Raw genomic sequence first — 16,507 nt, 5'->3', positions numbered from 1 at the left:
TTTTTTCATGGCTGGAACCTTAATCATGGTCACAATTGTTACTGCAGGCATGGTGGCCTCTATCAGCACCACCGCAGTTCCCCACCCCTTCCATGCCATCTCCCCAACCTTCCCTCTCCAACCAAAGCTTCAGGAACAAGGGCAGGAGTGGGCCAGGGGTCCTTGTGGACTGGAGAAGGGCTGTGTCACCCTCTCGCCCCACTGCCGGCACACTTTGGTATGTCCCTGAGCTTGTTTCCATGGCTGTGACTGGCTTTGACAGGCAGGGCTTCAAGGCGGAAAGAGGGATAAAAGGAAAGAAGAGGGTGACATCATGATGGAGGGATGGTGGAAGTAGTGAGTAGTGGAGGGATTTACAGGGTGACTTTAGCTTTCCAGCTGGGCTCAGTCACCACATTTGGGCTGGTTCTGAAATAGATCTGGAATAGAGAAGCAAAGTAGCCTAGTGGATAGAACCCGGGCCTGAGAGTCAGAAGGACCTGGATTCTAATCTCAGCTCCACCACTTGTCTGCTGTGTGACCTTGGGCAAATCACTTCACTTCTCTGTGCCTCAGTTTCCTCATCTGTAAAATGGGGATTTAGACTGTAAACTAAACTGTGTCCAACCTGACTTGCCTGGCACATAATAAGTGCTAAACAACTACCACAATTATTATTATTATTATGATCTTACATAATTGCACATAAGTCTCTGGGTTAATTTTTTATGGTATCTGTTGAGTGCATACTATGTGCCAGGCACTGTACTAAATGCTGGGGTAGATACTAGATAATCAGGTTGGACACAGTCCATGTCCCACAGTCTTTCTCCCCATTTTGCAGATGACATGAGGCACAGAGAAGTCAAGTGACTTGTCCAAAGTCATACAGCAGAGGTGGATTAATGTATCCTACGATCCAACCCCCTTACTGAGGCGCATAATCCGGTTGTATTGTGGGGTGCTTCAGTGCTTAGAACAGTGCTTGGCACATAGTAAGCGCCTAACAAATATTATTATTATTATTATTATTCTGTACCAGAGCTCTGCAGATGCCACACACCAGCAACGCTCTGCTCGGCGGAACCTGTGGGGTTCACTCCCTGGCACCATCTTCCCAGATCCTGACCCGTCAATACCGTCCACGTCAGCAAGATGAAAACACCTCCAAGCAATGAATTTCTGACAATCGCGGCAATCAACCGTTGACATGGCTTCTTCACAAATCATCTTGTTTAGAGATGAGCTTGTTTTTCTATCTGCCTTTCCTTCCATCGCCTTGGGGTCCACTCCTCCCCAGTCTTCCCCATGGTCTCTCCTCCACGCGACTGGGGTACCTTAAAAATGGGGTGCACGGCGGCCAGCTGCCGGAACATAGCGATGCCAAACACTTCGGACATGAGGTGCGTCCGCAGGAGGTGGGTGATGGTCTGGTGGACGTGGAAGTCCGAGGAGCGGACCCAAATCTTGGCCAGCAGCCAGTCGTACTTCGGATCGGAAGGCAGGAAGATGGGATTATTCTCCCCGGGGGTTTGATTGATCTAAAAATTGGTAAAAGCAAAAGGGATAGGACTGTTGGAGATCCCGGGACCTTGGAGCCTCTTGGAGAGATTTCTTGACCAGTTCCATCGTGGGCATCCTATTACTCCTCCCATCCCTATTTCTACCATTACTACTACAACCCCTACTAGTGACTAGAGCCCGGGCCTGGGAGTCAGAAGATCGTGGGTTCTAATGCCGGCTCCACCACTTGTCTGCTGTGTGACCTTGGGCAAGTCACTTCACTGCTCTGGGCCTCAGGCACCTCATCTGTAAAATGGGGCTTGAGACTGTGAGTCCTGCATGGGACGGGGATTATGTCCAACCCAATTTGCTTGTGACCACCCCAGCGCTCACTACAGTGCCCGGCACATACTAAGCGCTTAACAAATGCTATCATATTATTATTACTTCTACTACTACTACTAATAATGATGGCATTTGTTAAGCACTTATTATGTGCAAAGCACTGTTCTAAGCGCTGGGGGATACAAGGTGATCAGGTTGTCCCACAGGGGGCTCACAATCTTAATCCCCATTTTACAGATGAGGTCACTGAGGCCCAGAGAAGTTAAGTGACTTGCCCAAAGTCATAGAGCTGACAAATTGAGGAGCTGGGATTAGAACCCATGACCTCTGGCTCCCAAGCCCGGGCTCTTTCCACTGAGCCACGCTGCTTCTCTACTACCAACACTATTACTACCATTTCTACTACAATTACTATTATTCATTCAATCATATTTATTGAGTGCTTACTGTGTGCAGAGCACTGGACTAAGCCCTTGGAAAGTACAATTCACCAACAAAGAGAGATAATCCCTGCCCACAACGGACTTGCAGTCTAGAAGAGGGGCTCACGTTACTTACTATTACTACGACCATTATTACTTCACTGTACTGTACTCTCCCAAGCACTTGATACAGTGCTCCACACCCAGTGAGTGCTCAATAAATGCCATGAATTTCTTCTTTGATCGACTGATTCTTCTTCAACTTTGAGCCTTGAAACCCCTAACTCTGACCCATGCATGAGAGGATTGAGTGCAGAGGGAAGGTTTAACAAATTGAAATTAGACCTCTGGGTGCCCTCAGACTATTTCTCCAGTGCCAGCCTTTACATTCCTAGCCACAGAACCCTCAAAATGACACTGAAGACCTCAAAAAATCTTCCAAAGAAGAAGCTTGGGCTCGACGATCCAGTCTGGGATTAAAAAAAATTCCCCAAGGAGGACAGCTGCATCTCGATTCTGGGTGATTATGAAAGTTGGAGGGGCACTTTGTAATCTTTGTGGACAGGGACTGGGTCTGTTTATTGCTATATCAAGATCTCCCAAATGCTCAGTACAGTGCTCTGCATCCCCTAAGCGCACAATAAATTAAATCGACTGACAGACCAAAAACAGCCTTGGGGAAGGGGGGAGGGGGACAAGCAAGCCCCAGGCTGACTGCCCCAGAAGCCCCCCAACCATTGTGCACCAGCCAGGAGGAGACGAAGCAGTGGAGAATGGCTAAGGAAGTGCTTAGTATAGTGCTCTGCACACGGTGAGAGCTCAGTTACTAATAATAATGTTGGCATTTGTTAAGTGCTTACTATGTGCAGAGCACTGTCTACACACAGGGGAATCAGGTTGTCCCACGTGGGGCTTACAGTCAATGCCCATTTTACAGAGGTAACTGAAGCACAGAGAAGTTAAGTGACTTGTCCACAGTCACACAGCTGACAAGTGGCAGAGCCAGGATTCGAACCCATGACCTCTGACTCCAAAGCCCATGCCCTTTCCACTGAGCCACGCTACTACCATTGATTGACTGACCGATGGACCGAGGAAACGGTGTGCCAGCTTTCTCTGGCCCTTCCCTTCCTGTAGACCCAATCCTCCTTTCTAAAAACCCCGTCAAGTCTTCTGGGCCTTGTTGAGGAAGTAGAGCTTGGAGATGTGGCACAGTGAATCTTAAAGTGTGGCAACTACACCTTGTGCTCCTCTCTACCTCTATGGGATTGCCAACCTATGGGACAGGGCCAGGGTGGGGAGGGTGAGCTATGGCTACTACAAAAACGTTCAGGCCATGTTTCCCCGCTCCTTAAGAATCTCCATTGTTTGCCCATCCACCTTTGCATCAAACAGAAGCTCCTCACCACTGGCTTTAAAGCACCTTGCCCCCTTCCTCCTCACCCTGCTAGTGTCCTACTACAACCCGGCCCAAATACTGAAATCATCTATTGCCAACCTTCTCACCAAACTTAGGTGTCATCTATTCCACCGTCGACCTCTTGCCCACATCCTGCCACTGGCCTGGAATGTCCTCCCTCCTCATATCCGACGGACAATTACTCTCCCCACCTTTCAAGCCTTATTGAAGGCGTATTTCCTCCAGGAGGCCTTCTCTGACTAAGCCCTCCTTTCCTCTTCTCCCACTCCCTTCTGCATCACCCAGACTTGTTTCCTATATTCATCTCCCCCCTCCCAGCTCCACAGCACTTACGTGCATATCTGTCATTTATTTATTCATATTAATGTCTGTCTTCCCCGCTTGACAGTAAGTTCCCTGTGGGCGGGGAATGCTATATTGTTATAATGTACTGTCCCAAGCATTTAGTGCAGTGCTCAAAAAATACAATTGACTGACTGACTAACCTCTATATCATTTTCTAAACTTCCACTTTCTTTCAGGGATGGCAGGAGAAACCAGCCCTCGGCAGGGAGGCTCTCTGAAAAGAAACATCGAATTTGTGGAGAGCAGCGGAAAGCTGTGGCCCCCACCAGTCCTGGATTTCATTCATTCAATTGTATTTATTAAGCACTTACTGTGTGCAGAGCACTGTACTAAGCACTTGAGAAAGTACAATACAACAATAAAAAGTGACAATCCCTGTCCACAAAAACGAGCTCACAGTCTGGGGGGCGGGGGTGGGGAGTGAGCAGAGACCGACATCAATATAAATAAATAAAATTACAGATTTATACAGATATATACATAGGTGCTGTGGGGCTAGGGGTGGGGGGAAGAACAAAGGGAGCAAGTCAGGGTGATTCAGAAGGGAGTGGGAGATCAGGAAAAGTGGGGCTTCGTCTGGGAAGGCCTCTTGGAGGATATGGGCCTTCAATAAGGCTTTGACGGGGCGGAGAGTCATTATCTGTCAGATTTGAGGAGGGAGGGGGTTCCAGACCAAAGACAGGACATGGGCCAGGGTTTGGGGGCGAGGCAGGTGAGAAGGTGAGAAGGAGGCAGAGTGAGAAGGGGAGAAACATCAGAGGAGTGAAGTGTGTGGGCTGGGACATAGAAGGAGAGAAGCCAAGTGAGGGAAGAGGGGCAAGGTGATGGACTGATTTAAAGCCAATGGTGGGAGTTTTTGTTTGTTACAAAGGTGGGTGGGCAGCCGCCAGCCGGCGGGGGCGGGGGGGGCCTACCTGGATGGCAATGGGGATGATCTTGTTCTCCAGGTTCTTGTAGAGCAGGCAGATGGGAGCCGCCAGGTACTGCAGAGTGCACGGATCCGTTTTGTTGGCTTCGATGCCGTCCAGGAGCTCAAAGTCCACTATGAAGATGTTGCCTTGCTGTGGGACATAAGAGGTGGCCACATGTCCGGAGTGCTCTCAAACAGGAAAGGTGAACAGTAGCCCCCAAAGATGGAACAGCCAGACAGGAGTGGGAGTGCATGAATAATATTCACTTGTTCATTCAGTCCTATTGATTGAGCGCTTACTGTGTGCAAAGCCCTGTACTAAGCCCTTGGGAGAGTACAACATAACAATAAACGAGACACAATCCTTGACCACAGTGAGCTTCATAATAATAATAATAATAATAATACTAGGCATTTATTAAGCACTTACTATGTGCCAGCCTGGTCTTATGGAAATAATAACGACTAGGGCATTTGTTAAGCACTTAATTATAATAATAATGGTATTTTTTTAGCGCTTACTATGTGACAAGCACTGTTCTAAGTGCCAGGGTAGATATAAGCTAATCAGGTTGGACACAGTCCATGTCCCACATGGGGCTCCCAGTCTAAGTAGGAAGGAGAAGAGGTACGGAATCCCGGTTTTGCAGACGAAGAAATTGAGGCACAGAGAAGTGAAGTGACTGGCCCAAGGTCACTCAGCAGGTAAGTGGTTGAGCCAGCATTAGAACCCAGGTCCTCTTCATCCCAGGCCCGTGCTCTTTCCACTAGGCCATGCTGCTTTTCTGAGCACAGGAGTCTGAAAACCTGGTTTCTAATCCCAGCTCCAAGTGGGACCTTGGGTAAGTCACGTTAACTTCTCTGTACCTCAGTTCCCTCAACTGTAAAATGGGGATTCGATACCTGTTCTCCCTTCTACTTAGACTGTGAACCCCATGTGGGACAGACACTGTGTCCAAACTGATTTACCTGTATATAGCCCAACATTTAGAACAGTGTTTGATACATAGTAATTTACCAAATACCACAAAAAAAGTATTAGGCTAAGCACTGGGGCAAACATATCAGACACTGTCCCTGCCCTGGTTGGGACTCACAATCTAAGAGGTAGAAAGAGCAGTTATGTTATCTACTCATTCATTCATTCAGGAGTATTTATTGAACGCTTACTATGTGCAGAGCACTGTACTAAGCGCTTGGAATGAACAAGTTGGGAAACAATCTAGTCTTTACAGATGAGGAAACTGAGGCATATAGTGGTTAAGAGTGTTGAAAAAGCAGCATGACCTAGTAGAAAAAAACACAAAACTGGGATTCTGGTAGCCTGGGTTCTCATCCCAGCTCCGTCACTTGTCTCCTCTATGACTATGGCAAGTCACTTAATAATAATAGTAGTAATAATAATAATAATAATTGTTAGGGCTTACTACATGCCTAGAACTGGGTAGATGAAATCAGATCAGACACATTCGTTGCTCCACTCCCTCATGGAGCTCACACTCTAACGGGAAGAGAGAACAGATGTCTCACTCCCATTTCACAGATGACGAAACTGAGGCATAGGGAAATTAAAGAATGTGTCCAAGATCCTATGGCAGACAGATGGCAGAGCCAGGAACAGAATCCACGTCTCCCAAGTCTCAGGCCTAGGCTCTTCCCATTAAACCGTGCTACTTTTTTTTAGTAATCTATAGGGTCTTTAGAAACTGAATGAGAAAAGTGAAATGGTGCCAAGCTCCGTGGGAAGAAGAGCAACAGTTCAGCAAGGGGAAATCTTCACGTGTACGTGATATCAGATGGATTGTTGGTTACACATTGGCCTTATCGGCTTCATCAGCTGTATTTGCACAAAGTGATAACAGGCTCATCTCACTACCGGCAGTGTCATCTTCGAACCCAACGAACGGCTTTATATGGGAAAAGGAAGAGAGAGTGCATGAGTAAGCTCGGAGCGGTTTTCTGGAGTTTGACTGGTCTTTGTTAAGTGCTTACTCTGTGCCAGGCACTGTGCTAAGAGCTGGGGTGGATGCAAGCAAATCAGGTCATGCACAAGCCTGGAAGTCATGCACAAGTCATGCACATGCACAAGCGCACAGTCTCCAACCCCACTTTACAGATGAGGTAACTGAGGCACAGAGAAGTGAAGTGACTTGTCCAAGATCACACAGACAAGTAGCTGAGCCGAGGTCCTCTTTCCACTATCCTTTTACTCTTTCCACTAAGCCACGTTGCTTCTCACGCAGTCTCGATGGTACGTTTTTCACTTTGCATTTTGACTGTAACGAAATGGCAGAACTAGGGGGAGTTTCCTCCTGCGGCCCATGTCCATCTGGATAGAGTGCAACATGGGGTCAGAGGAAAAATCGTGGAGTGTAAATTTTTCTAATACATCGTTCTGCATGTCTACTCACTTTTCAAAAACCTGAAAGCATTGCCTATCCCTTTCTTCAACAGGTAGAAATTCCTCCCCACTGGTTTTGAGGCACTCATCAGCTTTCCCCTCTATCTTTAATAATAATAATGCTAGCATTTGTTAAGTGCTTATTATGTGCCAAGCACTGTTGCTGAACTGTACTTTCCAAGCACTTAGTACAGTGTTCTGCACACAGTAAGTGCTCAATAAATCCAATTGAATGAATGAATGTTCTGAGCAATAGGTACAAGATTGATCAGATTGTCCCACGTAGGGCTCGCAGTCTTAATCCCCATTTTACAGATGAGGTAACTGAGGCACAGAGAAGTTAAATGACTTGCCCAAAGTCACACAGCTGACAAGTGGCAGAGCCAGGATTCAAAGCCATGACCTCTGACTCCCAAGCCCGTATTCTTTCCACTAAGCCACGCTATCTATCTCACTTTCATCCAGGCTGCACACTTCACGCCGATAATAGCAACCTACTTCTTGTGCCCTCATTCATATACAGATCATTGCTCTCCCCATCTTCAACGTACAGCACTCTGCACTCAGTAAGTGCTCAATAAATACGTTTGAATGAATGATAATGAAATAATAATCCCTGTGGTATTTCTTAAATACTTACAGTGATGCCAAGCTCTGTACTGAGCAGCCCCACAGCACTTACGCACATATCCGAAATTTAATTTATTATTTTATTACTGCATCAGCTTACCAATGGGTCTACCAACTCTGTTGTATTGCACTCTCCCGGTTGCTTAGTACAGTTTACCGCAAGCAGTAAGCCCTCAAAAAACACCATTGATTGATTGATTGAATCTCACATACTAAGGGACAAGCACACAGATAAATAGTAAATAACAAAGAAGACCCTGAACTGCTACATGAGTGCTGAGAAGTCTGCAGACTGGCATAATGAGGAAGTAGGGAACAAGTCCTGGTAGGTTTCATGGAAGAAGTGGCCTTTTTGAAATCTGGGGAGAGCTGAGGTTGGGTAAGTGAAAGGAAAAATATCCAAGGGGAAGTCACATGGCCTAATGGTAAGAGAAAAGACCGGGAGTCAGGGGACTTCGGTTTTTTAAGGCCTACTCTACCACTTGCTGTGTGACCCTGGGCAACTCATTGACTTGGTAACAGCAACAACAAAAATAATAATGATAACAGTATTCAGCACCTCTCTCAGCCCCACATCACGTATGTACATATCCATAAATTAGCTATTTATAATAATGTTTACTATTTATAATAATGTTTAGCTATTTATAATAATTTATAATATTTATAATAATTTCCCCCTCTAGACTGTAAGCTTGTTATGGGCAGGGAACAGGTCTACCATCTCTGTTTTATTGTACACGCCCAATTGCTTAGTGCAGTGCTCCGCACACAGTAAGGGCTCAGTAAATACAACTGATGAATTGGACTGATTACTATGTGGAAAGTACTGTACTAAGTACATGGGTAGATACAAGATAATTAGGTAAGACACAGTCCCATATAGGGCTCAAAGTCTCATGCATTCATTCATTCATTCAGTTGTATTTATTGAGCGCTTACTGTGTGCAGTGCACTGTAATCAACACCTGGGAAAGTACAATACAACAATAAGCTATGATATTCCCCACCCACAATGAGCTCACAGTCTAGAGGCAGGGAGACAGATACCAATACAAATAAATAAAATTACAGGTAAATACATAAGTGCTGTGGGGCTGGGAGAAGGGGGGAAGAGCAAAGGGAACAAGTCAGGATGTCACAGAAGGGAGTGGGAGATGAGGAAAAGTGGGGCTTAGCCTGGGAAGGCCTCTTGGAGATGTGCCTTCAATAAGGCTTTGAAGGGGGGCACAGCAATTGTCTAAAGAGGAGGGAGAACAGGAATTGCATCCCCATTTTCCAGATGAGGAAACTGTGGCCCAGATCAGTTAAGTGACTTGCCTAAGGTCACACAGTCAGTGAGTGGCAGTGCCGGAATGAGAACCCTGTTCTTCTGACAGGCCCTGTGCTCTTTCCAAAAGCTCTTTCCATGTGGCTTCTCTATGTCTCAGTTTCCTCATCTGTAAAGTGGGAGTTGTTTTCCTGCTCTCCTACCCTTCTCACAGTCAGGCAGGAACTGTAGCTCATGGGTTCCCATCCTGGCTCTGCCCCTTGTCTGCTGTGTGACGTGGGGGAAGTCACTTCACTTCTCTCTGCCTCAGTTACCTCATCTGTAAAATGAGGATTGAGACTGTGAGCCCCACGTGGGACAGGAACTGTGTCCAACCCAATTAAATTTGCCTGTATCCACCCCAGAACTAAGTGCCTGGTACATAGTAAACACTTTACAATTACCATAATTATTATCATTATTTGATAGCATTGTACTGTACCTACCCCAACAACTTAGCCCCGTGCTTGGAACGTAGTAATTGCTTAACAAATACCCTGTCATTTTTATCATCTCATTACAACTACAGCTCCCAAGTTAAGAAGAAGGGGCATATTACCCAGGAAGAAAAGACAGGACTTAGAAAAAGACTGAATGGGGAGGAGGGTTGAGACAGAGAGGGAGATGGGAGAGGAGGAGCAAAGAAGCAAAAGAAAGACAATGTTAAAAGGGAACACGGCTGCATGTTTATAAGACAGGGAAAGATGACCTGATGAGAAAGTTAGGAAGAAGGGAAGGTTTAGGAGGAGATAAAGAGTTCAGTTTAGACATCAGCAAATAGTCCATTTGCTCTTGTGGGAACGGGAAGAAATGAGGGATTATAAGGTAGGCAAGAAGTCAGCAGAGCTGGAGAACTGGAGATTTGGACAGAGGAGGTAGTTTAAACAAACATGGGAACTGATGAGCTCCCCAAGGATGTAAAGTGAGCGAGTGGTGGGGGTGGGGTGAAAAGAGGAAGAAGAGTCAGCCAAAGCAGCCAAGAAGAAGTAGTTGATGAAGTAGGATAAGAATCAGAACATCGTGACCACAAAAAACAAAACCAGAGGGTTTCAAAGAAGAGGGTTGTCAATGCTTCAAAAGAAGAAGGGAGAGATCAAAGTGGTTAGAAATGAAAATACAACATTACATCTGGCCAGAAGGAGGTCAGCCAGGTGAAAGGAACAAAATCCAAGCTGTGTAGGTCTAGAAAAGAGTTGGAAGAGAAAAAGTGAAGATTATCGAATGCAGAGACTCAACTCGAGGGGAAAGAGAGATGGCTCTCCCTCCTTGTATCTGACAGATGTAATGACTCTCCCTCCTTCAAAGCCTTATTGAAGGCACGCCTCCTCCAAGAAGCCTTCCCTGAATAAGCCCTCCTTTCCTCTTCACCCACTCCCTTCTGCGTCACCTGGACTTGCTCCCTTCATTCATCCCCCACCCCCACCCCAGTCCTACAGCAGTAATGTAGATTTCTAATGTAGATTAGACTGTAAGCCCGTCAAAGGGCAGGGACTGTCTCTATCTTTTACCGATTTGTACATTCCAAGCACTTAGTACAGTGCTCTGCACATAGTAAGCGCTCAATAAATACTATTGAAATACTATTGAATGAATCTGTAATTTATTCATTTATAGTAATGTCTATCTCCTCTAGACTGTAAACTCATTGTGGGCAGGGAATATGTGTTTATTGTCATATTGTACCCTCCCAAGTACTTAATACAGTGCTCTGCACCCAGTAAGTGCTTAATAAATATGATTGAATGAATGAGACATTGGTGTGTGTGTTTGTGTGGGTGTGCTAAGTGTGCTTGCACATATACCTGCTTCATCCTCAATTCTGTCCCCCTTTTTCCTGCCTTTTCTTCCCTCTAATCTTCAACCAGAAGTAGTAGGGGTAGTAAAAGCACTTACTGAGCACCCCCTAGGTGTGATGCACTGTACTAAGTGCTTGGGAAATACAAAACAAGCAAGTGAGCCTTTGCCTCCCTCAACTGAGGGAGGTGGACATAAAAGTATTTACCAACCGAGTAATTAAAATGAAGATTTGAATGTTAAGATGTTGACAGGCACTGAGGATGGCTAGCGGTAAGACCCTGACTCACTGGGTGTCCCTACACAGCAATCAATCAATCAATCAATCGATTGTGTTTATTGAGGACTTACTGTGCACAGAGTACTGTGTACTGTGTACTGTGTACTAAGCATTTGGGAGAGTACAATGCAACAGAGTTGGTAGACACATTCCCTGTCCATAATGATCCACAGCCCCACAAGTCCAAGCCCCTGTGCTAAAAATCTCGAAAGTGATGCCAAGCTCTGTACCAGCTTGATTTGCTTGTCAAAGGGCAGTATTATCTCAGAGGAGGGGCTGGAAACTCGAAGGTCTTTAGAGCTGAACAATGGGGCCAAGCTGCATGGCCTACTATATACAGCATGGGCCTGGGAGTCAGAAGGTCCTGGGTTCTAATTCCAGTTCTGACACTTGTCTGCTGTGTGACCTTAGGCAAGTCACTTAGCTTCTCTGTGCCTCGGTTTCCTTACCTATAAAATGGGGATTAAGACTGTGAGCCCTATGTGGAACAGGGACTGTGTCCAACCTGATTATCCTGTATCTACCCCACTGCTTAGAACAGTGCTTGACACATAGTAAGTGCTTAACAGATACCATCATTATGATTATGATTATTACTATCATTATTGAGGGGGTGGGTGGTCCCTGTTGGCCTTGGGATTTCTGGTGTGACTGTTGGTCATCGTAGGCAGGGAATGTGTCTGCTATATTGTTATACTGTACTTTCCCAAACGCTTAGTGCAGTGCTCTGCCCATAGTAAGCACTCAATAAATACAATTGAGTGACAGACTGCCTGACAACTGGTTTGTTCTTAGCCACACTGGAGGTTGTTATGCCTCTGATCCGGCACAGCTTCCGGCGAGTTTAATTGCAGTCTTTGCCAGAGGGCGGAGTTGCCATTCGGCAGAGCAAATTCGGAGTGGCAGTAACGGAAGTGAACCCCATTGTTGAATCCCCATCAAGAAGTACGTTGGGAGAGGGTGACCTGTTGGGTTTTGACAGGGTGGGAGAGACAGGGGGTCAAGGATGAGGGGGCCATGGGAGATGGACGGCAGGGAGTACGCTGGAGAAGACTATGTTGTAATTTTGTCATCAATCATCTCCTCTCGACCTCAAAACATCCCTGAAACCAAGGGAGGGGCTGGTATTGATATATTCATTTCTAGATGAGGAAACCAAAGCCCAGAGAGGTTAAATGACTCACCCAAGGTCACACACAGCAGTTTAGTTGCCGAGATGGGACTAGAACCCAGGCGTGTCCTGACTCCCAATCACACACTCTTCACAGTAGGTGCACGGCATGGTGAGGGAGGTGAGGAGGAGGAACTGAGTTTGGGAGAGGTGGTGAGGGTGGAGAAGTTAGAGCTGTCCATGGGTTGAGGAGTCTTTCAGAACGGGAGTTAGGAAACTATGAGTGCTTCCTACAGAAATTTACTTGGACACCAAGAGAAGCAGCAAGAGTCCCTCCAAATGACTTGGACAACGATCCAGAGCAGATGCTTGGAGACTATGATTTGGTCACAAAGTCAGAAAACCACATTAATTTCTCCTATGTGACTCTCCAGGGGCTCTCAAAGAAAACCCCGAGGCTGATAAAGTGGCATTATTGATTGTCATGTACTATGCCATGCCATGTCCCCCTCCTACCTCACCTCCCTTCTCTCTTTCTACTGCCCACTCCGTACACTCCGCTCCTCTGTCACTAACCTCCTCACTGTCCCCCTTTCATGCCTATCCCACCATCGACTCCTCGCCCACATCCTCCCGTTGTCCTGGAATGCCCTCCCTCCTCACCTCCGCCAAACTAACTCTCTTCCCCTCTTCAAGGCCCTACTGAGAGCTCACCTCCTCCAAGAGGCCTTCCCAGACTGAGTCCCCCTTTTCCTTCTGCTCCTTCCCCTTCCCCCCCCAGCACTGTGCTCATTTGTATATATTATTTATTATCTTATTTATTTTGTTAATGAGGTGTACATCCCCTTGATTCTGTTTATCTTGATAATGTTGTCTTGTTTTTGTTTTGTTATGTTTTGCTCTGCTGTCTGTCTCCCCTGATTAGACTGTGAGCCCATCATTGGGCAGGGATTGTCTCTATCTGTTGCCAAATTGTCCATTCCAAGTGCTCTGCACATAGTAAGCGCTCAATAAATACTACTGAATGAATGAAAAGAATGGGCCAGAAGCCTGAGACCCAGCCCCAGTCTCTTATTTCTAATAATAATACTTCCCAAGCACTTAGTACAGTGCTCTGCACACAGTTAAGCACTCAATAAATATGAATGAATGAATAATAATAATAATTATGGTATTTGTTAAGTGCTTTCTATGTGCTAGGCCCTGTATTAAGCGCTGGGGTAAATACAAGCAAATCGGGTTGGATACAGTTCCCGTCCCACTTGGGGTTCACAGTTTCAATCCCCATTTTACAGATGAGATGACTGAGGCCCAGAGAAGTGAAGTGACTTGCCTAAGGTCACACAAAAGACAAGAGGGGAAGCAGGGATTATCTTAATCACTGACCTTGTCTTTTAGGTTTTAATTGTGGTGTTTATTGTTTCATTTTTCCCTTTGCCTTCCTGCCCTCCTAGAGTCTGACCCCTAATGGGACAGGGCTATGTCTGCTTCCCACCTCTGTAGTTTTCTCAGTGCTTAGTACAGAGCTTTGCATCCAGTAGGTAGGCCTGGCTGGAGGGAGGGAGGTCATGTTCTCTACTACCCCGCGGGCACCCCTGGAGGACAGTATGGCATAGTGATAGAGCATGGGCCTGGGAGTCAGAAGGTCATGGGTTCTAATCCTGTTCTGCCACAATAATAATAATGGCATCTGTTAAGTATTTATTATGTGTCAAGCACTGTTCTAAGTGCTGGGGTAGATACAAGCAGCGTGGCTCAGTGGAAAGAGCATGGGCTTTGGAGTCAGGGCTCATGAGTTCGAATCCCAGCTCTGCCACTTGTCGGCTGTGTGACTGTGGGCAAGTCACTTAACTTCTCTGTGCCTCAGTTCCCTCATCTGTAAAATGGGGATTAAGACTGTGAGCCCCACGTGGGACAACCTGATTCCCCTATGTCTACCTCAGCGCTTAGAACAGTGCTCGGCACATAGTAAGCGCTTAACAAATACCAACATTATTATAAAAGGTAATTAGGTTGTCCCACATGGGGCTGACAGCCTTAATCCCCATATTACAGATGAGGTAACTGAGGTAACAGAAGTGAAGTGACTTGTCCAAAGTCACACAGCTGACAAGTGGCAGAGTCAGGATTAGAACTCACTACCTCTGACTCCCAAGCCCGGCCTCTTTCCACTAAGCCACTCTGCTTAGTGTACAGCCAATTCTCTGCTGTGTAGCCTTGGGCAAGATATTTAACTCTCTTGTGCCTCAGTTACCTCATCTGTAAAATGGAGATTAAGACTGTGACTCCCACGTGGGACATGGACTATGTCCAACTTGATTAGCATGGCTTAGTGAAAAGAGCACAGGCTTGGGAGTCAGAGGTCATGGGTTGTAATCCATGTAAACTGGGATTCTGCCACTGATCAGCTTTGTGACTTTGGGCAAATCACTTGACTTCTCTGTTCCTCAGTGACCTCATCTGTAAAATGGGGATTAAGACTGTGAGCCCCACATGGGACAACCTGATTACCTTGTATCTACCCCAGCACTTAGTGCTCAGGACATAGTAAGCGCTTGACAAAATGCCATTATTATTATTATTATTATTATTATTATTGTTAGCTGTGTGACTTTGGGCAAGTCACTTGACTTCTCTGTGCCTCAGTTACCTCATCTGTAAAATGGGGATTAAGACTGTGAGCCCCACATGGAACAACCTGATTACCTTGTATCTACCCCAGCGCTTAGAACAGTGCTCAGCACATAGTAAGCGCTTGACAAATACCATAATTACCATTATTATTCGCTTGTATTTTAGCTCTTAGTACAATGTCTGGCACAGATTAAGAGTTTAACAAATGCCATCATTATTATTATTATTATAATGCAGCAGTCGGGGGGGGGGGGGGGGGGGGAAATAGGAAGTGATCCCCAGAGGCAACCTATCCATCAGCCAGGGAGTGACTGCAGGGCCAGTGACTACCTGTATCTCACGGTCATGCATAATGCGGGAATTCAGTAGGGCCAGGGGGTGGGGGAGATGGGCGGCCTGTAGCTTCCAAGGAAAAATATGATCTCTAGGCTGTAAACTCGTTAGAGGCAGGAAATGGTGTCTGCTAATTCTCCCACGCACTTAGTCTGTGTATTTATTGAGCACTTACTGTGTGCAGAGCACTGTACTAAACCTTTGGAAGAGTACAATATAACAGTAAACAAACACATTTCCTGCCCACAACAAGGTTACAGTCTAAAGAGGGAGAAAGACTTTAATATAAATATTAAATTACAGATATGTACATAAGTGCTGTGGGGTTGGGTGGGGGGGTGAATAACTGGAGCAAGTCAGGGCAATGCAGAAGGGAGAGGGAGAAGTGGAAAGTAAGGCTTAGTCAGGGAGGGCCTCTTGGAAGAGATTTGCTTTCAATAAGGCTTTGAAGGGGGGGAGAGTAATTGTCTGTAGGGTATGAAGAGGGAGGGCGTTCCAGGCCAGAGGCAGGAAATGGGTGAGAGATCAGGGGAGAGATAGATGAGGTAGAGATACAGTGAGAAGGTTGGCATTAGAGGAGCAAAGTGTGCGGGCTGGAGAGTAGGAGAGTAGCGAGCTGAAGTAGGAGGGGCAGAGCTGATTGAGTGTCTTAAACTTGATGGTAAGGAGCTTCTTTTTGATTCAGAAATGGACGGGCAACTATTGAGGGTTTTTGAGGAGAGGGGTGATGTGGACTAAAGTATTTTTTAGAAAAATGATTTGAACAGCAGACTGAAATATGTCCTGGAGTGGGAAGAGACAGAAGGAGGGGAAGTCAATAAGGAGAATGATGCAGTCGTCAAGGTGGGAGAGGATAAGTGTTTGGATCAGCATGGTAGTAGTTTGAATGGAGAGGAAAGGGTCGATTCTAAAGGTGCTGTGAAGGTAGAACTCACAGGATTTGAATATGTGGGTTGAATGAGAGAGATGAGTTGGGGATAATGTCAAGGTTATTGGCTTGTGAGACAGGGCAGATGGCAGTGTTATCTACAGTGACAGAAAAGCCAGGGGTTAGGGTGGATTTGGGTGGGAGTTCTGTTTCGAACATGTTG

At 46.1% G+C, this 16,507-nt stretch overlaps 1 protein-coding gene across 1 annotated transcript in view; it reads right to left on the bottom strand.

Annotated features, from left to right (window-relative positions):
• The window catches only part of ALOX5 (arachidonate 5-lipoxygenase), a 93,289-nt gene that overhangs the window by 12,250 nt on the left and 64,532 nt on the right, over positions 1-16,507 (bottom strand). The window contains exons 7-8 of the mRNA XM_029061713.2: positions 4,929-5,075; positions 1,317-1,520 (exon numbers count right to left, since the gene is read on the bottom strand). Coding sequence (XP_028917546.1) covers positions 1,317-1,520; positions 4,929-5,075 — 351 coding nt within the window. The remainder of the gene's footprint in view (positions 1-1,316; positions 1,521-4,928; positions 5,076-16,507) is intronic.

This window comes from Ornithorhynchus anatinus, chromosome 3 (genome assembly GCF_004115215.2).
Source record: "Ornithorhynchus anatinus isolate Pmale09 chromosome 3, mOrnAna1.pri.v4, whole genome shotgun sequence".
In the NCBI taxonomy this organism is placed as follows: domain Eukaryota; kingdom Metazoa; phylum Chordata; class Mammalia; order Monotremata; family Ornithorhynchidae; genus Ornithorhynchus; species Ornithorhynchus anatinus.
The sequence above is the reverse complement of the archived record's forward strand: the minus strand, read 5'-3'. Positions and strand labels throughout refer to the sequence as shown.